Source organism: Moschus berezovskii, chromosome 7 (assembly GCF_049115385.1).
Source record: "Moschus berezovskii isolate FMDL1 chromosome 7, NW_MosBer_1.0, whole genome shotgun sequence".
Classification (NCBI taxonomy): domain Eukaryota; kingdom Metazoa; phylum Chordata; class Mammalia; order Artiodactyla; family Moschidae; genus Moschus; species Moschus berezovskii.
In genome coordinates, this window is record NC_142466.1 from 113,106,277 (window position 1) to 113,131,126 (window position 24,850).

Sequence of the window (24,850 nt, forward strand, 5' to 3'; positions counted from 1 at the left end):
CACTCACGGTGCGTAACTGTCTGGTTTCATGAGTTCTGATAATAGCATAATGCATATTTTTGGTGTTAGGGATACAGCATAGATTAAGACAATTGATGTCCTCACCCTTATAGAGCTTACATTCAAGAGCAGGGGAACCAAAAATAAATACACAAAAACATAAACAAGTGAGATTATTTCAGAGAATGGTAAGTGATGTCAGAGCAATACTGCTGGGGGATGTGACAGGAGACCAGAGAAGTAAGCATATATTTGGGTGGTCAGGGAAACCTCAAAGTGAAGAAGAAAACAAAAGAAAGAAGAAACCAACTGCTGTGAAGGTGCTAACAACCCAAACAGGTAGGGGCAGAAATTCTAGGCGGAGGTTAAAAAGAAAGTGAAGTTGCTCAGTCGTGTCCGACTCTTTGTGACCTCGTGGATTGTAGCCCACCAGGCTCCTTTGTCCATGGGATTTTTCCAGGCAAAAGTACTGGAGTGGGTTGCCATTTCCTTCCCCAGGGGATCTTCCTGACCTAGGTGGAGGCTAAATAGAGGCAAAATTTGATATATCTGAGGATGAGAAAGAAGTTGAGTGTTGACTTCTGCCCTCACACATTAGGTTAGGCATCAGCTTCCTAAAAGTCAACTCAGGAAGGGAAAGACTTTGAGTTGTATCATTCTTTTTTTCAAATATAATGGAAATACAGTTCAAGGAGGGTTGTATAAAGGAATTTATTTGCCTACACAAATGCCTGTGTCTTTTCTGGCCTTTGAAAATGGTATGCTCCTTTCTTGGAGGTTTTCTCCCCAAAACTCAGATGCCCCTAACGGATGACTGCTGTCTGGGATGTGAAATAATGAGTGAACCCGAATTCACGATGTTGTGATATAGCTCTTTGGCACTTGAATGGCAGCAATTATTCTAGGACTCTAGATATGCCCTCTAGGCTTACAGAGTTATATTCATGAGAACTTTGACCTCATTCAAGTCACTTAGTCTTATTCCTTATCTGTAATGACTGAGTAAGATGTGAAGGGTGGGGGATGGACAATGGGTAGAGATTTGCCTGTGATCCCTATGGTTTCTTCCAGATTTCCTATGATTCTAAAAGGACCTTGGGAATCATGGAGGGAATACTCCCAGGGAACTCTTAGGTATTGGGAAGCTCTCCTACATCACTGATGCCAACTGTGCCTGAGGCTTTTAAATGATTCAACAGTCTGCAAGACAGTTACAACAAGCCCCATTACCAGTCCCTTATAAGCCCATCTTCACTGTTGGTTAATAACCAGATTCCCTCTCTCCAGGGTATTCCGCCCTTGCCTTCTACCATGAGAGCAGGTGAGGCCAACTCAGGGCAGGGTAACTGAGTTCTTCCTGAGGGGTTTGGGGTCAAGTGAACATAACTCCTTGATCTCATCTCACAGGGCTCCAGGGCCCTACCCAGAATCTCTCCCTTGAGAGGCAGGACAGGATGACTCAAGGAGAGCGATTTCAATCACAGGAAGCTTATAAAGACTAGAAATGGAATTGATGGCCAAATCCAAGCCTGGATACTCCTAAGGGCACATGGTAGGGGAACCAATACTGGGCTGGGCCCAGGAGACCCTGCCTCTGTGCTAATCTGAATTCACCAGGAGACTGAGTGGAAGTCCCTTGACTTCTGCAGTTCAGTCTCTTCATCTGAACTGAGGAGTCTGGCCTAACTGATCTGTAAGGGTCTTGTAAGCAGGATATTTAAGGATTCTGGATGCTCAGGGGGCTACTTCTGAACCTGCTTATGCTGCTGTGAAATTAGAATTAAAACGGTAACTTCACCATGGGATTCTTTTGAAGATTAAATGAGTTTACCACAGCATCTCAACTTTGTTCGTTTAGTGTACTCCTTTAATGACTACCCATTAGGCCTCTACTACAAGTCATACTGTGCGCTAGGGAAAATGAACAAATGAATTCAGTGATCAACTAGACAGACACCCTCAAAAAGCTGGAACTCTTGTGGAGCACACAGTAAAACTCAAAAACTGAGGTGATCTTAGTAAGACATTTCTGTTCTGATTCAACAGTCAGTTCAAACCCCCTGCCCACGTTATGGCAAGAAGCAGGTGAAACTATTTCAGGAAATGGTGAATACAAAACTCTCAAGGGATGATGTCCTCTGTCCCTGGTCTAAGTTAGAGATGGCACATTCAAACATCTACAGGAGCAAAGCACAAAACACATTAAAGTAGCAGACTGGATGTCAGACAAGCTGAAAGAAGAGGACTACGGCGATCTCGAGGATTCACACGTTCTCTCAAACGAGCAATTGCGATAAACCCTCCTGTCCGCTGCTGTCACGCAGGAAGAAGAGCCCAGGGTTAACAAAACTACCCTTTTCCAGTAGAAAAAGATTTCTAAAAACACGTAAAAATATTCCTGATTTTAAGAGTTGACAACTTATTCAAACATTTTAAAAAGCCATTGGCTTGTTACCTATCAGTTCAGTTTAGTTGCTCAGTCATGTCTGACTCTTTGCGACCCCATGAATCACAGCACGCCAGGCCTCCCTGTCCATCACCAACTCCTGGAGTTCACTCAAACTCACGTCCATCGAGTCAGTGATGCCATCCAGCCATCTCATTCTCTGTCATCCCCGTCTCCTCCCGCCCCCAGTCCCTCCCAGCATCAGTCTTTTCCAGTGAGTCAACTCGTCACATGAGGTGGCCAAAGTATTGGAGTTTCAGCTTTAGCATCAGTCCTTCCAATGAACACCCAGTATTGATCTCCTTTAGAATGGACTGGTGGGATCTCCTTGCAGTCCAAGGGACTCTCAAGAGTCTTCTCCAGCACCACAGTTCAAAAGCATCAATTCTTCGGTGCTCAGCTTTCTTCACAGTCCAACTCTCACATCCATATATGACCACGGGAAAACCATAGCCTTGACTAGACAGACCGCCGGCCCCAGTGGCGCAGATTCGAGGGACGCCGGCCCCAACGGCGCAACCGACCACGTGCAGAAGCGTGGCTGAGAAGAGCTACCCCACGTCCAAGGTAAGGTACAGAGGCTGCGCTTTTCTGGAGCAGCTGTGAAGAGATATTCCACGACCAAGGTAAGAGAAACCCAAATAAGACGGTAGGTATTGCGAGGGGGCATCAGAGGGCAGACACGCTGAAATCATAATCACAGAAAATTAGTTGATCTGATCACATGGACCACAGCCCTGTCTAACTCAATGAAACTAAGCCATGCCTTGTGGGGTCACCCAAGACGGACAGGTCATGGTGGAGAAGTCTGACAGAATGTGGTCCACTGGAGAAGGAAAAGGCAAACCACTTCAGTATACTTGTTACCTATAGTTGAAGGGAAATTATTTCAGATAAGAGCATTATGTATATTTTCCAAGATGGTAAGGGCAAAAGAAAGAAGATGTGTGAGTACTGTATATTCTATACACCAGGCATCTCACACACACACATCAGACATGGTTCCTTGGTTGTTCACAACAAGACTGAGAAATACTGGTGTTTAGTCCTGATTTTTTTTTTTCCCCTTAATGCAGTCATATATGGGAAATATGCTTGGGGAGACACAGTATAAACAGATAGGATCCTGGCAGCAGGAGGAAGCTTGAACACAGGGATAAGACTAGGGGCAGAGGAGCCTGGTGAGGAAGCTATCAATAGTGGTCTCAGTGGGGAGGAAAACAGAGAGAGGGTCGCGGTGTAACGGAGAATTAGTTAACGTTTTCAAGGCACTTGATAACGTCTTGGAGGGAAAATCTACTTCTCTCCCACGTCCCCATCAGATGAAGGGGGGGAGAGACTCTACAGGTGTGCCCTTTTCCTATATTCTCTTCCACCTCAGGACTAGCCCTTTGATGCCTCCTGTCGGTTCCATGCTGGCCATCTCTCCAGTGGGCAACAGAAGTGAGACCTAGTCCTCCTGACTGGGCCACCTGGCCCACACCTCACTGCCACACAGGATCCTTTTTAGGGCAATGAAGTTCTGTAGGAAAAAAAAAGTCAGCCATTGTCTTTGCTCCCCAAATCTTAGGGCTTCTTGCCTCTGACTAGTATTACACTCAGAAAAGGCTATGGTACCCCCCTCCAGTACTCTTGCCTGGAAAATCCCAGGGACAGGGGAGCCTGGTGGGCTGCCATCTATGGGGTCATACAGAGTCAGACACGATTGAAGCGACTTAGCAGCAGCAGCAGTATTACACTAGCAGTGAGAAATGGAAAGAAACGTGGATTAAACAGTCAGAAGACCCACATTCGATTCCTGACCCCACTCTTCTTAGAAGCTTGCCCTCCAACTATCAACTTGACAAGCCTCATCTTCAACTCTTCCACCAGTAAATGGAGATGACAATTCCCTCTCCTTTGGAAGGAATAATTTTCAGATAAAATGAAATAATGGTTTCAAAGGCCCTTCGATTAATCTCCAGTAGAGCAGCAGGGTGATGAAACTTTCAGTCTTTAGCCCTAACAACTCACCATGACCTCACCCCTCCTACAGCCTCTTCTATCTCCACCACTCCAAATGTGTCCCCAGCAGGCCACCCTCTTATACTCCAAGGTCACTGCATATGCTTCTCCCTCTACCTGGAATGTTTGCTGTCCTCACTTCCCTCTCAACCTGTACTTCATCTCACTGCTTCCTGCTCACACTTCAGGTCTTTATTATGTGCCTCCTAAAATCCTGGCATTTTATAGGCACTGGGGTAGAGTCGTGAAAAAGATGAATGCCACTCCACTTTGGAGGAGCTGGTATTCCAGAGAGAAAAGGCAAATGTTCTACTCTTCTTCCCCTCCCCAAATCAAAATACATCCATCATAATTGCAGTTAAGTGCAACAAAGGGAATATTAAATGCTAAAAGTTTATATAATCAATGAAAGGGCCAAATATAATCTAGAAATTTAGATAAGTTATATTTAAGCTGAGCTCTGAGTGTAGAAACCTAATTGGGAAAGAAAATCAGTGTAATCAATCAAGAGCAGGTATAAGGCTGGAGAAGTGACCAAAAGCAGTTATTCATAACCTTAGAGGTCATGCCCATTTTTTTTTCATTTAGTTGTAAGAACTATGGGAAGCTCTTAAAGGATTTACATTAGGGAAATGATATATATAAATCTATTCATCAAACACTTATCAAGTGTTTTTGATATGCCAAGCACTGTGCTAGGCACTGGATAGGATCTAAAAGCTGTATTTTGAAGGGTGAGTCTGGCTTTAGAATTGATACCTGAAAGGCATGGAATAGTGGCTAATAGGAAGACTAATTAGAAAGCAGTTGTACAAGACGATGGGTGGTTTAGACCAGCCAATGAGAATAGAAAGAAAGGAATAGATTGAAGAGATAATGTTGTATGTCAGTTATATCTCAGGAAAGCTGGGGGAAAGAATAATGAGGATCAAAGCAAAACAACTCGGTTATAAGTCAAATATAAAGAAAAACTAGAGAAAAGAGCTAAATCTTGGGGATTTGCTTCAAGGAACTGAATTCATAGTGGTACCAGTCGTAGAGAGTGAATGAGCAGGTCGTCAGGAGCACGCTAGCGGGGAGATGGAAATGAGTTCAGTTTTGCATGCTGAGTTTGAATCGCTCGTGTTGGCTACAGAGAACTCGGAAGGAAGAAGTGAAAGCACAAATGTAAGAGGCTTGAGTGTATTGGTGTAACTATGGGAGTGGATGTGAGTCCAGAGAGAGAGTTTAAACTGAAAAAAAGGAGACAAACAGCAAGATCGAAGGTGCTCTAGGATTGAAAGAACAGGGAGGAGGATACAATCTGCCAGGGAGGCTGCAGTGGAGTTCGAGAGGCAGGTGTAAAAACCAGGAAGGAGGGCTTGGTGTCAGAGAAACAGCAACAACAAAACCTCAGTGGTTTCAGAAGGGAATGTTGAATCCTGTGGAATGCTTGAAGATACAAAGTAAACCTATGGCCACAAACAAAGATATTGGATTTAATGACACGGAGGTTACAGATGTTTGTGGAGAAAAAGGTTGCAGTAAACTTGGAAGTCACAGGGGACAGAGTAGAGGGAGTGGAGCAATGAGTGGAAAGTGAAGAAAGGAAGTCAGCCACTGCAGACTCAACTTTCAAAAGTGTTTATAAGGAAAAGGGGTGGGATAGTCATGGTACAGTGTAAGATGGGGGTTATTTTTAAAGAAAAACATAAGAGCACATTTACATGATAGTAAAAAGAAGAGAGATTGGAAGGAGAGATTGGAAACTAAAGAAGGAAAGGTTGGAAACAGAATGTAGGGAGCTAACTGATGGATACATCAAGTTTCCTAGGAAGTTAGTGGGGTACAGGAAACAGTGCAATAGACGGATTAACGTTAGAGAGGAAAAGGGAACCTCCTGCACTGCATCAGGAGAGGAAGAGCGTGCAGAAAGAAGCATGTGGATTTAAAACCGTGAAGGAGAGACGCTTACCTACTTCCTACACTCGGATATCTTCTCTGCAGATGAGGAGACACAATCGTTTGCTGAGAGGGGGGAAGGATAAGTTGCCATGAGGTGAAGGACGGTGAAACAGAAAGCAAATTGATAGAAGTCTAGTAGGACTGCCTGGTAGCATGACGAGCCAGGCTGACACTGGTGACTGATGATACACTGGTATAAGCAACAGAAATGTATTTCTCATAGTTCTGGAAGCGGGGAAGTCCACGATCAAAACATCAACAGGTTTGGGGTACACTCCTCATAGACAGCCTTCTCCTGACTGTAACTTCACGGTGGAAGAGTGAGGAATTTCTCTGGGGTGTCCTTTTAAAGGACACTGATACAATTATGAAGGCCCTGCCTCACGACCTTATCAGTGCCTAAACGCCCCATCTCTCAATACTATCAGGGGATTAAGGTTTCAACATACGGATTTTAGGAGGACATAAGCATGCAATCCATTTCACATGGATAGTGAGGTGACTTTAAAAAAAGTTGAAACCGATGGATGGAGATGGAGCAGTGATACTGAGGAATGGGAAATCAAATTGAGTTAAAAGACGCGGTAGGAAGGAGAGATCAAAAATCAGACAGGACAAAAGACAACGGTCAGAGGGTGGGATACTGGAGCTAGTGATTTTTGATGGGACAACAATGTCACAGGAGGACAAATCCAGGGTGTGGACTGGCAGCAGGGGGCTGAGGGGCACCGGGGGCAAGCCCACGGAGATGAGCAGATTGCGACAGGAGAGACAGCGTGGTTGGGGCATGGAACCTGGGAGGACTTGACCATCTACCGAGTAGAATACAGATGGAGGAAGGGAAAACTCCAAACCAGCATTGACGCTTAGAGCGTCAGTTTCAGTTAAGGAAAGGAGATGGATACTGGACGGTATGTGATTTTATCTTTTGGGGTGGATGACTGCATTTTAGGGTCATAAGGCAGGATGGACTGAATCCTAAAAAAGTCTTTGAATGGGAGGGAGGCACCTGCGTGTATCCTAATTCTTCTCTGGCCTGGAAGGAGGTTCTCGAGAGAACAGAGGGAAAGCTAACTCTTCTTCTCTTGGCATCTATGGTGGGTGATGCGAAGGTGCTTCAAAGGTCAAGCAGGGTGGGAGAAAAGGACACCAGAAGAGCAGTCTTTTCGGCCAGAGGGGGAGTCCTACATGGGAGCTGGTATTCTTAAGTGAGGTTTAACCAGTGTGATTAACTAGTGGGAGCAGGATCTTGAACTCACTTTCTGTATAGCCTTTACTGACACCACTAAACTTGAGTTAGAATCCTCTAATCCGTGCTTTTACAGTATCCAACTTGTCTCATCACCTACCATGCTTAGCGTAATTTCTTGCTAAATTGTATCTATCTCCTAAAACCCAAAACCCATGTGTGCTCAGGAGTATCCAACTCCTTGCAACCCCATGGACTGTGGCCCGCCAGGCTCCTCTGACTGTGGAATTTTCCAGGCAAGAATACTGGAGCAGGCTGCCATCTTCTCCACCAGGGGATCTTCCCGACCCAGGGACTGAACTCGCATCTCCTGTGTCTCCTGCACCGGCAGGTGGATTCTTTGCCACTAGCACCACCTGGAAAGTCCCATCTATCTCCTGGTGGACACGTAAACTCCACGAGAGTGGGAATCAGGCCTGTCCTGCTCCTATTCCATGCCCACCATGTTCTGTAGCATCTGAACCATAGTAAGAGTTCCATATACATGAATGAAACAGATGAGTGTGCTTTGTGAACTGGTTAAAAAAAAAAAGAAAACCCACCCTGTGATACAGAAGGCAGGCTGGGTGGCATGCGGGAATGGAGAGAATTAAGACCCTCCAAGTACCTTTTCCCTTTGGAGGCCCTTGACTTGAGAAACCTCTCACCCCAAGAGAGGCTAGAGTGACAGAAACATTTTCTGAGGACCTGAGATCAGTTCCAGATGTCTGCAGTCATGTTGGTTTGTACCTCACCCTGTAACACATATTTCCCTCACCCCCCTCCACTCGAGCTGGGGGAGCGGGGCCTGGGCTCCAATGACATCACCTCCCTTAAGCTGGTCCAGTGCAGCAGACAGCAGGCGGGTGAGGGCCCCTCTGGCTTCTCAGACAAAGGGTACAGCTCAGCCACGGCCTGCGCTGCGCGAGGAGCTATGAGTAACTCCTACGGTATTTCATAAACAGCTCCGATGCAATCGCTCCATCACAGCCCAGCCACCACCGTCCTCTTGGCTCCTGGGGGCTGGGGGGCCTGGCGGTCCTTTGCCTTGAGTTGATTCCCCAGACAATTCGCCTCCATAACTGCTCCCCTTCACTTGACAAGGCCAGCAATCTGAGGTCTAAGAAGGGATGCTGGGGTGGAGGGGGTGACGAGGGAGAGAGGGTGTGTGTAGCGGTGTCCTTTCTGCTGTAGATGAGGCTGGATGGAAACAGGAGGGAGGGACGAGAGAATGGAGTTGGGGTGGATAGAGACGTCTCCTGACCACTCAGGACATGGGTCCTGACTCAGTTCTGGATGAAACCGATCAGCAGCTCATGCCCAAGCGGATTGAAGAGGTAAAGATAGGAAAAGCAGGCTGAGACACAGACCGAAGGTGGCATGAAGTTAAAAAAGGACAAACGAGCAGACGGAGACAGATGTCAAGAGGGACACGCATGCAGAGAGAGCAGGAAGGAAGGAGAGAGAGACCTGGGGGCTGGAGAATGGGAGGCACGAGATAAGAGGGGAGAGCTGGCAGGAGAGCCAGCGCTGGTCAGCTGGGAGCAGCCCATCAGGCTCCCGGATGCCAGCAGGGAAAGGGGCACGGACCAGCTCCAGATGGTGCTGCCTTTCACGAAGAGATGTGGTGGGGGGTGGAGAGGGCCTGCTGCCTGGTTGGTGTGCAGACCAACAGAGCCAGCTGGCCTTCCAGCCCTGAACCAAAACCCAAAAGCTGGAAGCTGGGAATCTCGTGGTGAGAGAGAGAAGTCTCAGATTTTTAAAAAGGTTAAAGAACTATTTCAGGAGATGACCAAAGACAATGCAGGGGAGTGTGGTGGGGGAGGTTATGGCACTGGGTGAGACCTTTCTCCTTCCCTTTCTGATCCTTGCAGTGAGGGGTTGGACTCACTGCTTCTGGTCCTGCCACTCTAACGTTTGGGGATTCTCAGAACTGCCTTGTAGGACAAAGAAGCAATGTGTCCGAAGGCTACGTTCTCTATTAGGTCAGAGCCCCCAGGGGCCATCAAGTGTCCAAGTACTCCATCCTGCCCATGAACACAGACACCTATGTTCTCTAATTTCTGTCTGCTTCTTGGTTTATTCGCAACAACAGCAATGCACACCAGAGGTAATATCACTGGTGGAAAGGTGTGTGGACTTGGCAGTGAGAGAAGGTATAGAGACCAGGGTCCCCATTCTAGCACTAACCCCTGTATGTAACCTCTGGACAAGCCCCGCCGTCCCACCTTCCTCAGCCTTTTCCTCTGTAGGTCAAACATGGGGTTTGGATTCATTAAATCTGCCTGTGCTTCAGCCCGCCTCCTTATTCCAGCCCCCAGCCCCCAGCCCCCAGCCCCCATGCATCTACTACCCCTGCCCAAGAGGCCCAAACCTATACCAATTGCTCTGATGAGGCCACGTGGGAGGACCAGACGTCTGTTTTTAATATCGATGACAGATTAGTGTGCGGGGAATTCAGCCACCCCCCCAAAACAAGCCCCGTCTCTGCTCCAAACAACTGGAACAGGAGGCTAGTTATGCTTGGCTTTCCCGACAGAATCCCAGGACGGACAGAGCAATGGCTTCTCTGAAGGAAACAAAGCGGGCGCCAAACCCAGGGGTGGGGGCCGGGAGAGGGAGACGGGGAGGGAGAGTGAGCATTTCAACAGCTAGTTCAAAAGGGTGTTGAACAGATGGCAGTCGTAAAGAATGTGTGTGTGCCTGTGTGTGTCCGTGTGTGTGAGAGAGAAAGAGAAAGAATGTGTGTGCATGTATATCTGTGCACACGCATGCATGAGCCTGCGAATAAACAATTACAGCACTGGACTCGGCTGCCAGCAAAACCCAGAGAGATCAAAGAGAAAGCCCACATTTCCTTATTCTGGCCTCACCTGGCCAAATGTGTGAGTAATCCTAATGCTCTAACAAAACACATCTTAAACCTTATTTTATTGTTTATTTTCTTCCTAACACTGAAGTTTCTTTTTTTTTAAATTCAAGGGAATTACAAGCAACTACAGTTTATTAGTACTTACCATGTCCCAAGAACTGTGTTACATTTGACCCTCAAAGTAGCTAGTAGCTATCCCATTCCACAGATGGGGAACCTGAGACTCAGAAAGGATGTTGACTGGCTCTTGACTCCTCAATGAGAAGTACTGGCAACTGAAAGCGGAAGCTAGGTTTTCAAAAAATAAAGAAGCCCAAGCTCCTTCATTAGGCTTGCATTCCCTAAGATAAAGCTCAATAAAGTAGACTGAAGTTGTTCAAATTGGTTCCAAGTTCACCCTTGAGATTGTTGAGATATAGTAAAAGTGGCATGGAGATAAATAGATAAGATTTCTGCTTCAGATATCCACTGCCAATCATCCTTGGCATCAATTAATCATGACACATTTTAGGATTATTATGAACTCAGCTAGTCTCTGGGACTTTATAAGACCACACAGCGCTCAAGGAAGTGAGATAAGAATTGAAAACTTAAGACATGTATATACCTACCCACATACAATTCAATTTAGTGAGCATTAAACATCTATGTATGTCAGGTTCTGTGGAAGGACATCAAATTACAAAGATGTAGAAGTCATTATCTTGCTTCTTTAAAGAAAACTGTCCCTGAAAAAATTCAAGAATTGGATGGTGGAGAGAATCAAGCTCAAGTAGCACAAGGAAGTGGAGAAGGCAATGGCAGCCCACTCCAGTACTCTTGCCTGGAAAATCCCATGGATGGAGGAGCCTGGTGGGCTGCAGTCCATGGGGTCGCTAAGAGTCGGACATGACTGAGTGACTTCACTTTTACTTTTCACTTTCATGTATTGGAGAAGGAAATGGCAGCCCACTCCAGTATTCTTTCCTGGAGAATCCCAGGGATGGAGGAGCCTGGTGGGCTGCAGTCCATGGGGTCGCTAAGAGTCGGACACGACTGAGTGACTTCACTTTTACTTTTCACTTTCATGTTTTGGAGAAGGAAATGGCAGCCCACTCCAGTATTCTTGCCTGGAGAATCCCAGGGATGGGGGACCTGGTGGGCTGCCGTCTATGGGGTCGCACAGAGTCTGACACGACTGAAGCAACTTAGCAGCAGTAGCAGCAACACAAGGAAGAATTAGAAGAACCTGAAAAGATGGTGGTAGATAAGTCATTGTCTTCAAACTTATGAAGGGCAGCAGGGAGAAGAAGGGGTAATATCTGTAGAGTGCTCCCAGATCATGTAACTAAAAAGTTTATCAAAGAAAAAAAAAGAGCTCCTAGGTAAGAACACTGGTTTCTAAACAATCAGAAGAAAGAATCTTAGATTTCCATTTCTGGACTAGATGGTGACATACAGACTAGATTTATTTACCCTACTGCCTGAAATATTAATTTTTTTTTAAAGAAAAGAACATGAGTTTTCAAACTGAAAATCTGGCACCAGAGGCCAGAGATATTGAAATATGGAAAACAAATTCTGTGAGCCCTAAAACTTCCCCAGATTCCTGACTTTAGAAAGTTTCCAAGTCACAGCAAGGAGATGCCTGGTAGACTCCCTAAATTAAGAAGACAGAGTTCTTAGTGTGGGAAGACCAAAAAATCAACAGCTTACAGAACAAAATAAGGGAAAGAAGAGAGTTGTACAGAAAGAAAATTTAAGAGATCTTTCTCAAAATTTAAGAGATCTTTCAACACTCATCAGAGTACTGGTTGATGGATGTGTGTAAGGAGCCTACCAAACCAAGAGGGTTAGATAGAACAATGCCCATTGCTCATAGAGGGGCCAGAATAGTGCTTATTCCTCCCAGTCACACTGGAAAATTTCACAATTCATGGGCCACTGTGTAGAATACATAGAAGTGCCTTGCCTCAGTAGTAGGGAATAACTAGCCCTAGACTAAACACTGCTCTGGTTCCATCTGCTGCTGCTGCTGCTGCTAAGTCGCTTCAGTCATGTCTGACTCTGTGCGACCCCATAGATGGCAGCCCACTAGACTCACCCATCCATGGGATTCTCCAGGCAAGAACACTGGAGTGGGTTGCCATTTCCTTCTCCAATGTGTGAAAGTGAAAAGTGAAGTCACTCAGTCATGCCTGACTCTTAGTGACCACATGGACTGCAGCCTACCAGGCTCCTCTGTCCATGGGATTTTCTAGGCAAGAGTACCGGAGTGGCTTGCCATTGCCTTCTCCGCTGGTTCCATCTAACCAATTCTAAAAGCAAGACCAAAAAGAATCAAACTATTTCCAAGTAAGTTAACTGTCTCAGAATAGAATTAAAAAATATTTATAGGAATACAAAAATATCCAGCACCAAACAAGGCAAATATCACAATGCCTGGCATTCAACCAAAAATTACCTGGCATACAAGAACAAGGGAATTCAACACATAATAAGGAGATAAATGAGTCCATTTAAACGGACCCAGAACTTACACAGATGTTAAAATTATGAAACAAGAACATCAAAGCCATAATTATAACTCTATTCCATAATTCAAAAAGGTTAAGAAATAAATATACTAGCCAAATTCAAACTGAACTCCCTAAGATGAAAATTACAATGTCTGAGTTTAAAAAAAGAAATCACTGCATAGATTAACAGTAGATTAGATTTTGCAGGAAATACTAAAGACACAGCACTGAACACTATTCAAAATGAAACAAACAAAAAATAAATAATTTTTAAAAATATAAAGAGCATCAGTGAGATAAACAACAATTTCAAGTGACTAAATACACTCATTATTAGAGTCACTGAAGGAGAAAAAAGATGGAGAGACAGGAAGAATAATGGCCCCCAATTTTCAAGATGGGATAACACTTTAAACCCATAGATCTAAGAAGCTTAATAAAACTCAAACATAATAAATAATAAATTGCTCAAAGCCAATAGTAAAGAAAAAATCTTAGAAGCAGCCAGGGGGAGGGGAGTATATTTATATAGGGAACCAAAATTAGAAATAAAAGAGATTTCTCAATACAAATAATTTAAGCAAGATATAGGAGCAACATCTTTAAATTACAAAAAGAAAAGTTGTCAGTCTAGAATACTGTATCCAGCAGTAACAACTTTAAAAAAAAAAGTACAATGAATTCATCATTAACAAACCTGAAATATAAAAATAATAAAAGATATCTTTCAGGCAGAAAGATAATAAAGTCAGATGAAAATATGGATGCCTGTGAAAGAATGAAGAGCATCAAAAAAGTAAGTACATGAGTAAATACATAAAACTAATTTTATTAATTAAATATATTCAAAGGGTAATTTACTCTTTAAGGAAAGTAACAATGAATTATGAATCATCTTTATGAATAAAATGTATGACAATACAAGATAAAGACTTGGAGGAGAGAAATAAAAGTACACATATAAGGTTCCTCTACTGTATATGAAGTCTATAACAGCACTTGATGGCACATTGTGATATACTAAATATGAATGCACGAACCTTAAAAGAATCACTAATAAAAGAAAAGAGAGTTATAACTATAATAAGTCAACAAAAGAAACAAAATGGAATCAATTTAAGAAGACAGAAGGGATGGAAAAAGATATTCCACGCAAATGGAAATCAAAGAAAGTTGGAATAGCAGTACTCATATCAGACAAAAATACAGACTGTGACAAGAGACAAGGAAGGCCACTGCATAATGATCAATGGTCAATCCAAGAAGATATAACAGTTGTTAATATTATGCACCCAACACAGAAGAACCTCAATACATATGGCAAATGCTAACAGCCATAAAAATGAAAACTGACATTAACACAATAATAGTGGGGGACTTTAACACTCTGTTTTCTCCAATGGACAGATATACAGACAAATAATTAATAAGGGAACACAAGACTTAAATGACACATTAGACCAGGTAGATTTAATTGATGGCCACCTCATGCGACGAGTTGACTCACTGAAAAAGACTCTGATGCTGGGAGGGATTGGGGGCGGGAGGAGACGGGGACGACAGAGAATGAGATGGCTGGATGGCATCACCGACTCGATGGACATGAGTTTGAGTGAACTCCGGGAGTCGGTGATGGACAGGGAGGCCTGGCGTGCTGTGATTCATGGGGTCGCAAAGAGTAGGACACGACTGAGCGACTGAACTGAACTGATAGGACATTCCATCCAAAAGCAGCAGAATACACTTTCTACTCAAAAGAACACTGAACATTCTCCAAGACAGATCACATCTTGGGTCATGAACTAAACCTTGGTAAACTTAAGACAACTGAAATTGTATCAAGCATCTTTTTTTTGGCCACAGCACTATCAGATTAGGAATAAATTATGGGGGCAGGAGGGAAGAAAAACTGTAAAAAACACAAACACACGGAAGCTAAGCAATATGCTACTGAATAGCCAATGGATCACTGAGGAAATCACAGAGGAAATCAGAAATACCCAGAAACAAGTGACAGTGAGAACATGAGGACTCAAAACCTATGGGATGCAGCAAAAGTTATTCTAAGAGGGAGGTTTACAGCAATGCAATCCCACCTTAAGAACAAGAAATATTTCAAATAAATGACATAACACTGTACCTAAAGCAATCACAGAAAAAACATCTGCAGCAACAGAAGGAAAAAAAAAAGTTAATTGAAGGAAAGAAATCATAAAGAGAAAAGCAGAAATAAATGAAATACAAATGAAGAAAACGATAGCAAAGATCAATAAAACTAAAAGCTGACTCTTTGAGAAAATAAACAAAATTGATAAACCTTTAGCCAAATTCATCAAGAAGAAAAGGGAGAATACACAAATCAATAAAATTAGAAATGAAAGAGAAATTACAACTGACACCATAGAAATACAAGGATCATAAGAGACTACTACAAGCAATTATGTGCAAAAAAACTGAACAAACTGGAAGAATGGACAAATTCTTAGAAAGGAACAAACTTCCAAGACTGAACCAGGAAGAAATATAAAATATGAAAAGACCAATCACAAGTAATGAAATTAAACCCATGATTAAAAGTCTTCCATTAAACAAAAGTCCAGGACCAGAGGGTTTCAAACACAAATTCTACCAAATATAATTGATTAATAAAAACCATATGATCATCTCAATAGATGGAAAAAAAAGCTTTTGACAAAATTCAACACACATTTATGATAAAAACTCTCCAGAAAGTGGACATAGAGGGAATCTACCTCAGAATAATAAAGGTCATATAGGACAATCCACAACAAACATAATTCTCAATGGTGATAAACTGAAAGCATCCCCTCTAAGATCAAGAATAAGATAAGGACGGTCAGTCTCGCTATTTTTATTCGATATTGTTTTGGAATTCCTAGCCAGGCCAAACAGAGAAGAAAATAAATAAACAGAATCCAAATTTGAAAAGAAGTAAAACGGTCACTGCTTGCAGATGACATGATACTGTACATAAAAAAATCCTAAAGATGTCACCAGAAAGCTACTAGAGCTAATCAATGAATATTGTAAAGTTGTAGGATACAAAATTAATACACAGACATCTCTTCCATTCCTATGCACTAATAAAGAAATATAAAAAAGAGTAATTTAAAAAAGAAAGAGTAATTAAGGAAACAATCCCATTTCCACTGCAACAAAAAGAATAAAATACCTAGGAATAAACCTGCTTACAGAGGCAAAAGACCTATACTCAGAAAACTATAAGATACTGATGAAAGAAATCAAAGACAATACAAACAGATGGAGATATACCACAGAAGAACCAATACTGTGAAAATGACTATAATAATACTTAAAGCAATCTACAGATTCGGTGCAATCCCTGTTAAGTTACCAAAGGCATTTTTCACAGAATTAGAACTTTTTTTTTTAACATTTGTATGGAAACACAAAAGACCCCAAACAACCAAAGCAATCTTCAGAAAGAAAAATGGAGCTGAAGGAACCATACTCCCTGAGTTCAGACTATACTAAAAACTTACTGTAATCAAGACAGTATGGTACTGGCATAAAAACAAAAATGTGACTCAACAGAGGATAGAAAACCCAGAGATAAACTCATGCACTGATGTTCACCTAATCTATTATATGACAAAGGAGGAAGGGATACAGACAACCATTTCATAGCAATTAAGGGATCAGTTCATCAAGAGGATATAAATATCCTAAATGTTTATTCAGTGAATAAGAGCTTCAAAATGCATAAAGTAAAAACTGGTAGAACTATAAGGATAAATATATAGATGTATCCACAATCACTGTCAGAGGTTTCCATACTACACTTTCAAGTACTGAACAGTAAGAAGACAGAAAATCAGAAAGAATTCAGAAGACTTGAAAATCACAATCAACAGATTTGATCTAGCTGGTATTCACAGAAAAACTCATCGATAAATAGAAGGGTAGACATGATTTTAAACTGGATATTGAAAACAATGATAGACCAAATTTGATGCCATAAAATCTGTCTCAATAAATTTTAAATGATCCAGCAATTCCACTCCTGGGCATCAATTCAGAGAAAATCATAATTCAAATAGATACTCACTCCTCAATATTCATTGCTGCACTATTTACAGTGACCAAGACAGGAAGCAATCTACGTGTCCATCAACCGAGAAATGGATTTTAAAAAAGCGAGAGAGACACATATATACAATGGACTATTACTAAGGCATTAAAAACAAAATAATGCATTTGCAGCAACACGAATGGACCTGGAGATTATCATACTAAGTGAAGTCAGACAAAGATAAATATTATATGATATCATTTATATGCGGAACCTAAACAAAAAAAAATCCAAATGAACTTATTAACAAAACAGAAGTAGAGAACAAACTTTTGGCTAACGGGGGAAGGATCAGGGAGAGGAAAAGATTGGGAATTTGGAGCTGACATGTACACACTGCTGTATTTAAAACAGATAGTCAACAGGGGCCTAGTGCGTGACACAAGGAGCTCTGCCCAGCATTTTGTAATAAGCTAAACAGGCAAAGTGCTTGAACGGATGGATAACTGAAGCGCTTTGATGTACACCTAAAACACAACTTGCTAATCAACCCTGCTGCTGCTGCTGCTGCTAAGTCGCTTCAGTCGTGTCCGACTCTGTGCGACCCCACAGACTGCAACCCACCAGGCTCCCCCGTCCCTGGTATTCTTCAGGCAAGAACACTGGAGTGGGTTTCCATTTCCTTCTCCAATGCATGAAAGTGAAAAGTGAAAGTGAAGTCACTCAGTCGTGTCAGACTACTAGCGACCCCATGGACTGCAGCCCACGAGGCTCCTCCGTCCATGGGATTTTCCAGGCAGGAGTACTGGAGTGGGGTAATCAACCCTACTCCACTATAAAATAACACAGAAAAATTAAAGTCATAAAAGGTGTGTACTCTGATATAGTAGAATCAAATTAAAATTCGAGGAGAAAGATATCTAAAAAGTCTCCAAATATTTGGAAATTAAGTAATATGCATCTAAAGAATCCATAGGTCAAAAAAGAAAACTAAAGGGAAATTAGAATGTCTTACAAGAAAAATCTCAAATCAACAACTTCAGCTACCAAGTTAAAAATTAACAACAACAAAAAAATAGGAACAAACAAGATGCAAAATAAGCAAAAAGAAAAAAAAAAAACACAACAAAGATCAGAGCAGAAATCAATGAAATGGAAAATAATAGTGAAAATAGGTGAAATTAAAGCTGATTCTTTAAGAACATAGGTATTTCCAGGTGGCTCAGTGGTAAAGAATCTGCCGAGACACAGGCTTGATTCCTGGGTTGGGAAGATCCCCTGGAGTAGGAAATGGCAACCCAAACTCCCGTATTCTTCCCTGAAAAATCACATGGACAGTGGAGCTTGATAGGCTACAGTCCAAAGGGTTCCAAAGAGTTGGACGTGAATGAGCATGCACTTAGAGAAGATAAATAAATTATATAATGCTCTTTCCAGATCAGAAAAAGAGAGAGAGAGGTGAAAGAAATTGCCAATATCAAGAATAAGAGATTGACATCACGGTAAATTCCATAATATTAAAAATAATAACAGAATATCACTAACAAGTTTTTTCCCAGTAAATTTTATGACTTACATGACATAGATAAATCCTTTAAAACACACAAGGTACCAAAATCAGTTAAGAAGAAATACATAGCCTGAGTAGCCCTATATCTTGGGGAAGGAAATGGCAACCCACTCCAGTGTTCTTGCCTGGAGAATCCCAGGGACGGTGGAGCCTGGTCGGCAGAGCCTGGTTGGCTGCCGTCTATGGGGTCGCACAGAGTCGGACACGACTGAAGCGAATTAGCAGCAGCAGCAGCCCTATATCTATCAGAGAATTAAATTAGCAATTTAAACCAAGAAAAGTTCCAAGCTCAGATTATTTCACTTGGGAATTCTACCAAAAATTTTTAAAGCTGTGGTACATATACACAACGGAGTATTACTCAGCAATTAAAAAGAATACATTTGAATCAGTTCTATGAGGTGGATGAAACTGGAGCCTATTATACAGAGTGAAGTAAGCCAGAAAGAAAAATACCAATACAATATACTAACACATATATATGGAATTTAGAAAGATGGCAACGATAACCCTGTATATGAGACAGCAAAAGAGACACAGATGTATAGAACAGTCTTTGGGACTCTGTGGGAGAGGGCGAGGGAGGGATGATTTGGGAGAATGGCATTGAAACATGTATATTATCATATGTGAAACGAATCGCCAGTCCAGGTTCGATGCATGAGACAGGATGCTTGGGGCTGGTGCACTGGGATGACCCTGAGGGATGGGATGGGGAGGGAGTGGGAGGTGGGTTCAAGATGGGGAACACATGTACACCCAGGGCAGATTCATGTCAATGTATGGCAAAACCAATACAATAATGTAAAGTAATTAGCCTCCAATTAAAATAAATAAATTAAAAAAAAATACAGAGAAAAAAAAATATCACCCAAACTCTGATTCTACCCAAACTCTTTGAGAAAATGAAAAAGAAGAAAGCATCTTGCAATTTATTTTTAGAGCCCAGAGTTATCCTGACAGCAACACAGACACAAGCAGTATAAGAAAACTACTGATTAAAACCCCTCAGAAACAAGGATACAAAAATCTAAACAAAATTTTAACACAACAAATACAACAATATATAAAAAAGATAGTGTATCATGACTGTGTGGGATTTATTCCAGGAATGCAAGGCTTTTTTTTTTAATCGTTTGAAGATATACCAATATAATTTACCACATTAACAAACTAGGAAACATAAACTATGATACGCATAATTCAACATTCATTTTCTAATTAAAGCAAAGCAGCTAACTAGCATTCAGCTTTTTACCATCAAATACAATAAATAAAGATACAAGCATTGTGTTGGGAGTAAGACAGACCAGCTGTGGGACTTCGGGAAGGTCACAGACCTCTCTGGGATTCATGACTTGATCTATAAAAATAGACTTGGTAATTGTTCGGCGACTACTATCAGCAAAACAGTGACTTAAGAATTTTTAACACTTCCCTCTCTCCCCCTACCCCCAATACCCCCATCATCCCTCTAACCACCTCCACCGAAAAATGATTTGAACCCATCCGAATCACAACACCATGGGGACAATTTGAGCCGAAATATCAATTTGAATAACTGTCCATGCACAGAAATAATCTCACAAGAACTAAGGTTTCTAGGTAAACAGAGATTGTAGCTCCCAGGTGAAGCACCAAAGTAACAAAAAAATGCTTTGAGGAGGGTCAGGTAGATTCATGTTACTCCTATAACCTCTTCCCCAGGCCTGAGCAGCCAGTGCAGAGAGAGAACTACCCCGATGCAAGGAAAGAGAAAACTGAGACCCACTCCCCCTGCACTCCAGAGTCAGCTCTCACGGCTGCAGGTGGCTCCCAGCAGATGTCTGTGTGGATCCAGGCCTCTGGCTCAACCCAGCAAGTGCTGGGGCAGGGCCCCTGCAGCTTTCGCGGCTCCAGGCTCCCTGTGAGCTCCCCTGAACCCAGGCCCCCATGCCACCTTGGCACCTGCCAGCTCCAAAGGCCCCCAAGTGATCTATCCTTGAACCCAGGTTTCCATGGGCCCAGCATGAGGTCAGCTAGCACCAACTCCAGATTTTGACCCACCCCAGAACCAGGCTGGCTCCATGACACTCACCAGCACCAGGCCTGCCCTCACGGCCCAGGCTCAAATCCAGCTCCCACAGACCCAGGTTCCCTACCTGCCCTAAGCTAGGCCAGCCCTGCAGACCCACCTTCAGGATGAAGCAGCTTGTTATACACTCTTTAAGAATACTCAAAGCACTTGGGTCTAGAGGAGGAAATGGCAACCCACTCCAGTCTTCTTGCCTGGAGAATCCCATGGACAGAAGGGTCACAAAGAGTCGGAGACAACTGAGAGACTGGTCACAAAGCACTCAAGAGCCACTTTTCCCATCTTCTTCTGCAAGTCTGGATGATTTCCATATCCTCTTCCCCAACACAAAAGACAACTATCTCAGTACATCAGAGTAGAAACAGGAATCCCTTGAACGTCTTTATCTCAGTCCCAGAGATAATATATTTACAATTACCAAGGTCTTCAAGAAAGGTAACCTGTAGGCCTTTCCAAGAAGAAAAGGTCAAATCCTTGTTTGAATTAACTAAAACTTTAGTTTACAACTTTGAGGATCCAACTTAGAGACTCAGAAAGTCTTTCCAAGTACAAATTGCTACCTTCCCCTGCTGAAAATCACACCAAAAGCACACAGGTGTGGGCATGAAGTCACAGACGCCAAACGACACTTCCCGATGCCTTCTCAGTTCAGAAAACACCACGTCTGCAGAGGTGTTTAGGTAACCCCAGTTGCCCTCCTCTGTCATACCACCTCAGTAAAAGCGGAAGCCTTGGGCGCTTTACTTACCTGTGTAGAGGTCTGTGTCTGTGTACTGGTCCACTTTCTTGTGCTGCAGAATATAGTCAGAAACCTTGGTCCCAATAGCTGGCTGAACGTCCACCCACTCCAAGGAGACCACGGTGCTGGAGGGCTCTACTGTTGGGGAGAGCCGCAGCCTGGGGGGATGACAGGGAAGATGGGGGGTTTTGGCCAGCCAGTATTGTCTGGGCCCCAAAGAAGGGTGCATGTGTCCAGATTAAAAGTGTGGGTTTCAGTCTGGTTTCAAACCCCGATTCAACCCACCAGTAACCTTTTGCATATACTTAGGCAACTAATTTCACCTCTTTCAGCCTCCGTCTCTTTGTTTATAATGGGGATAAGAAGAGCTACCCTTCAGGATCCATGTGGAATCCAGTAAATTAATCCAAGTGCACAGTATGTGCTCACAGAAAATCGATTAGCTTGACATTTGTTTAAACTATTTCTCCATGATGCTTCATTGTCGATTAAATTGGCAGTGCCTTCAAGCACAGTATCTTCCAGCCTCCCTGCCATTCTCTTCAGCCCTCCAGTATATCAGTCAATGTTTCAATATCCTTAAATCAATAACCCCTCACAGAGGGCCGCCGCCGCCGCCGCCAAGTCACTTCAGTCGTGTCCTACTCTGTGTGACCCCATAGACGGAAGCCCACCAGGCTCCCCCGTCCCTGGGATTCTCCAGGCAAGAACATCAGAGTGGGTTGCCATTTCCTTCTCCAATGTGTGAAAGTGAAAAGTGAAAGTGAAGTCGCTCAGTCGTGTCCAACCCTTAGCGACCCCACGGACTGCAGCCTACCAGGCTCCTCCATCCATGGGATTTTCTAGGCAAGAGTACTGGAGTGGCTTGCCATTGCCTTCTCCGTCACAGAGGGCAGGAATCCTTTTATAAAGCAAGAAATAATGGAATGCTTGAAGGTGAGAACGGGGAGGGTCCTTTGAGAGAAGGACGTACAATCTCTTCCTTTCATAGAAGGTAAAAGCAAGGTCCAGAAAAGAGAATGCTCTGCATAAAGTCACACAGCAAGCTGGGGACAGAAACACGACGGTGACTTTGCGTGTCCCCCAGCCCAGATTCCTTTTCTCTCTCCACCATAGCCGCCAACTCTTCAAGACTGTCTCACAAGGGAGCCTCAATATTGGTTCCTGCCTGGATTTCCTCTGCTCCCCACTCCACCCTCCTTCTTAACCTTACTCTCCTAATCGTGATGACCTTTCTCTACTTCCTCAAATGGTGAACTTCCTGGGTCAGGGCTTTCCCGGGGTTCTGTCTTTTTCCCGAACCATTTCTGTTGCCATTGGCTGCCTGACAAGTCTGACTCTAATTCAGGTCTTCTCAGAGAGGCTTCCAGACTATCTCCCTCTCCTCCGACTACAGCCTCCCCATTCTGTTCTCTCCATTAGCACATCTTTCCTTTTTCTCTCATGCTTTCCTTATTTAAACGTTTAAATGGTGTGTTGTTTCTGTTTTTGCTTTGCCATCTGTCCCCTTCCTAAATGGTCAGCTCCCTAAGTGCACACACTGTGCCTGCCTTGCTCATTAGTGAATTCTCCAGTGTCTGACACATAGCAGGTGTTCAAAACTTATTTGTTGAATAAATGAATAATAGAAAGCTTCTGAGAAAAGGTCCTACCCTTTCTTTATTTCAGTAGCCCTTAGTGGTCAACACGGGACCTGCCAAAGCAGTAGTTGGCATCCAGTAAACTTTGCCGAATGGATGAACTGAAAGAAGTAACGATGGATGGCTAGGCGCTATGAAAACAGCACATGCTGCAGTGTAAGTGTCTACCCCTGAGCCACGATTTTGTTCTGCCAAAGCTACGTGCTTTTGCAAAGGAGGAAGTAGGCCCCACAGACTTCAGGCCTCTGGTGAAGCACCCTGGGAGGAGAAGCAAGCCATGGCCTGGGCTGGCAAGACAGGGGAAAGGGGGGCCATACATACGTACACCGGCTGCGGGAGCGGGCTACAGTTGGGGAGCCCGCTGGCGTCGAAGGCGCTGAGGTCACATCGGCACCAGTCATCGATCACATCCCCTTTCCCCGAGCACCAGTAAGAGCTCATCAGTGCGCTCCTGAAGGCCTGGAACGAAGGTGAACAAAAGAAAGGACCATGACCATGGTGGGGAGCAGAGAGTCAAAGTTCCAGAAGCCATGGCGGTGGCGGGCCCAAGCTGCAGAACTGTCCTCCTGGGCACAGGGCGCCAGCTCCCGCCTGAGTCCCTAGCATTCTACCAGCAGGTTCTTCTGTGTTGACTCATTCCCTACCCAGTAGGCAGAATGATCACTGAAGCAGAAGAGTAATAGCATCCCTTGAAAACTGCTCCTGGGCCTGACACACTGCCTGTGTTGACTTATTTCACCTTCACTAGCCCACAAAATAGCTATAATTAAAAAAAAAAAACTATTATTATTTCCCATTCTACCAACTGGAAAACTAAGACACATAGAAGATAAGTCATTTGTCTGAGGTTCTGGTAACTGATGGGAGCTCGTAACTGATGGAGCTGGGATCTGATCCAAGGCAGTCTGGCTCCAAACCCTGCCCTCTTTAACACCTCAGCACACTGCTTGTTGTAGGAGTCTGACCACCTCACCACGCTGCTTATAAACCTTCAGAGACTCCCCAGAGCCCTCAGGACAAACTCTAAATCCCTTGCTCCACCTCCTGACCACCTCCATAGTCTCATCTCTCTCCGCTTGTCTAATTTTCCTTTGCATGCCACCATCCACACTCATGTGACCATCACCATGCCCATCAACACTGAATTCCTGACCAAGAAAAGTGTGCCCTAAATCAGGAGATGGCAAAGCATTTCTGCAAAGGACCAAACAGCAAATATTTCTGGCTTTATGGCCAGTCTCAGCCACAATGACTCAACTCTGCCCTTGTAGCATGAAAGTGACACAGATGACGCTTTAAACGAATGGGCGTGTTTGAGTTCCAATAAAACTTTATTGACAATGACAGCTGACAGGCTTGATTCACTCTGAAGCTCACCGTTTGCTGACCCTTGCTCCAAGTGGTGAACACTGTTCTATTTAATTGCAATGTGCTTCACTGTCTATTGCTCTTTTTTTTTAAAAAAAAAACACCCTGTCCTCTCTACTGGAATACTCTCAATCTCACCACCATCTTGGAAACCAATTAGCTCTTCTGTTCTCAAATGGATCCTTCTTTATGGGAACCCCACCTTGACTTTAAGCCTGGAAGCAGGTTTCTCTTCCAGACGCCACAGCACGCTACATCACAGCTAACCAACACATCCATTCGCCCGTCTCACCCAACAGACTCTGATGTCACCAAGAACACAGGCCACGCCTTATCCACACGAGTCTTCTCATGAGACTGAGAACACTTATTCGGTCAAGATTTATTGAATAAACTAATGGACACTGAAAAAC

General features: G+C 43.5%; 1 protein-coding gene across 1 annotated transcript in view; it reads right to left on the reverse strand.

Annotated features, from left to right (window-relative positions):
* The window catches only part of ASTN2 (astrotactin 2), a 1,049,203-nt gene that overhangs the window by 163,631 nt on the left and 860,722 nt on the right, over positions 1-24,850 (reverse strand). Inside the window, exons 18-19 of the mRNA XM_055427750.2 lie at positions 23,395-23,528; positions 21,439-21,587 (exon numbers count right to left, since the gene is read on the reverse strand). Of these exons, the coding sequence (XP_055283725.2) occupies positions 21,439-21,587; positions 23,395-23,528 (283 nt within the window). The remainder of the gene's footprint in view (positions 1-21,438; positions 21,588-23,394; positions 23,529-24,850) is intronic.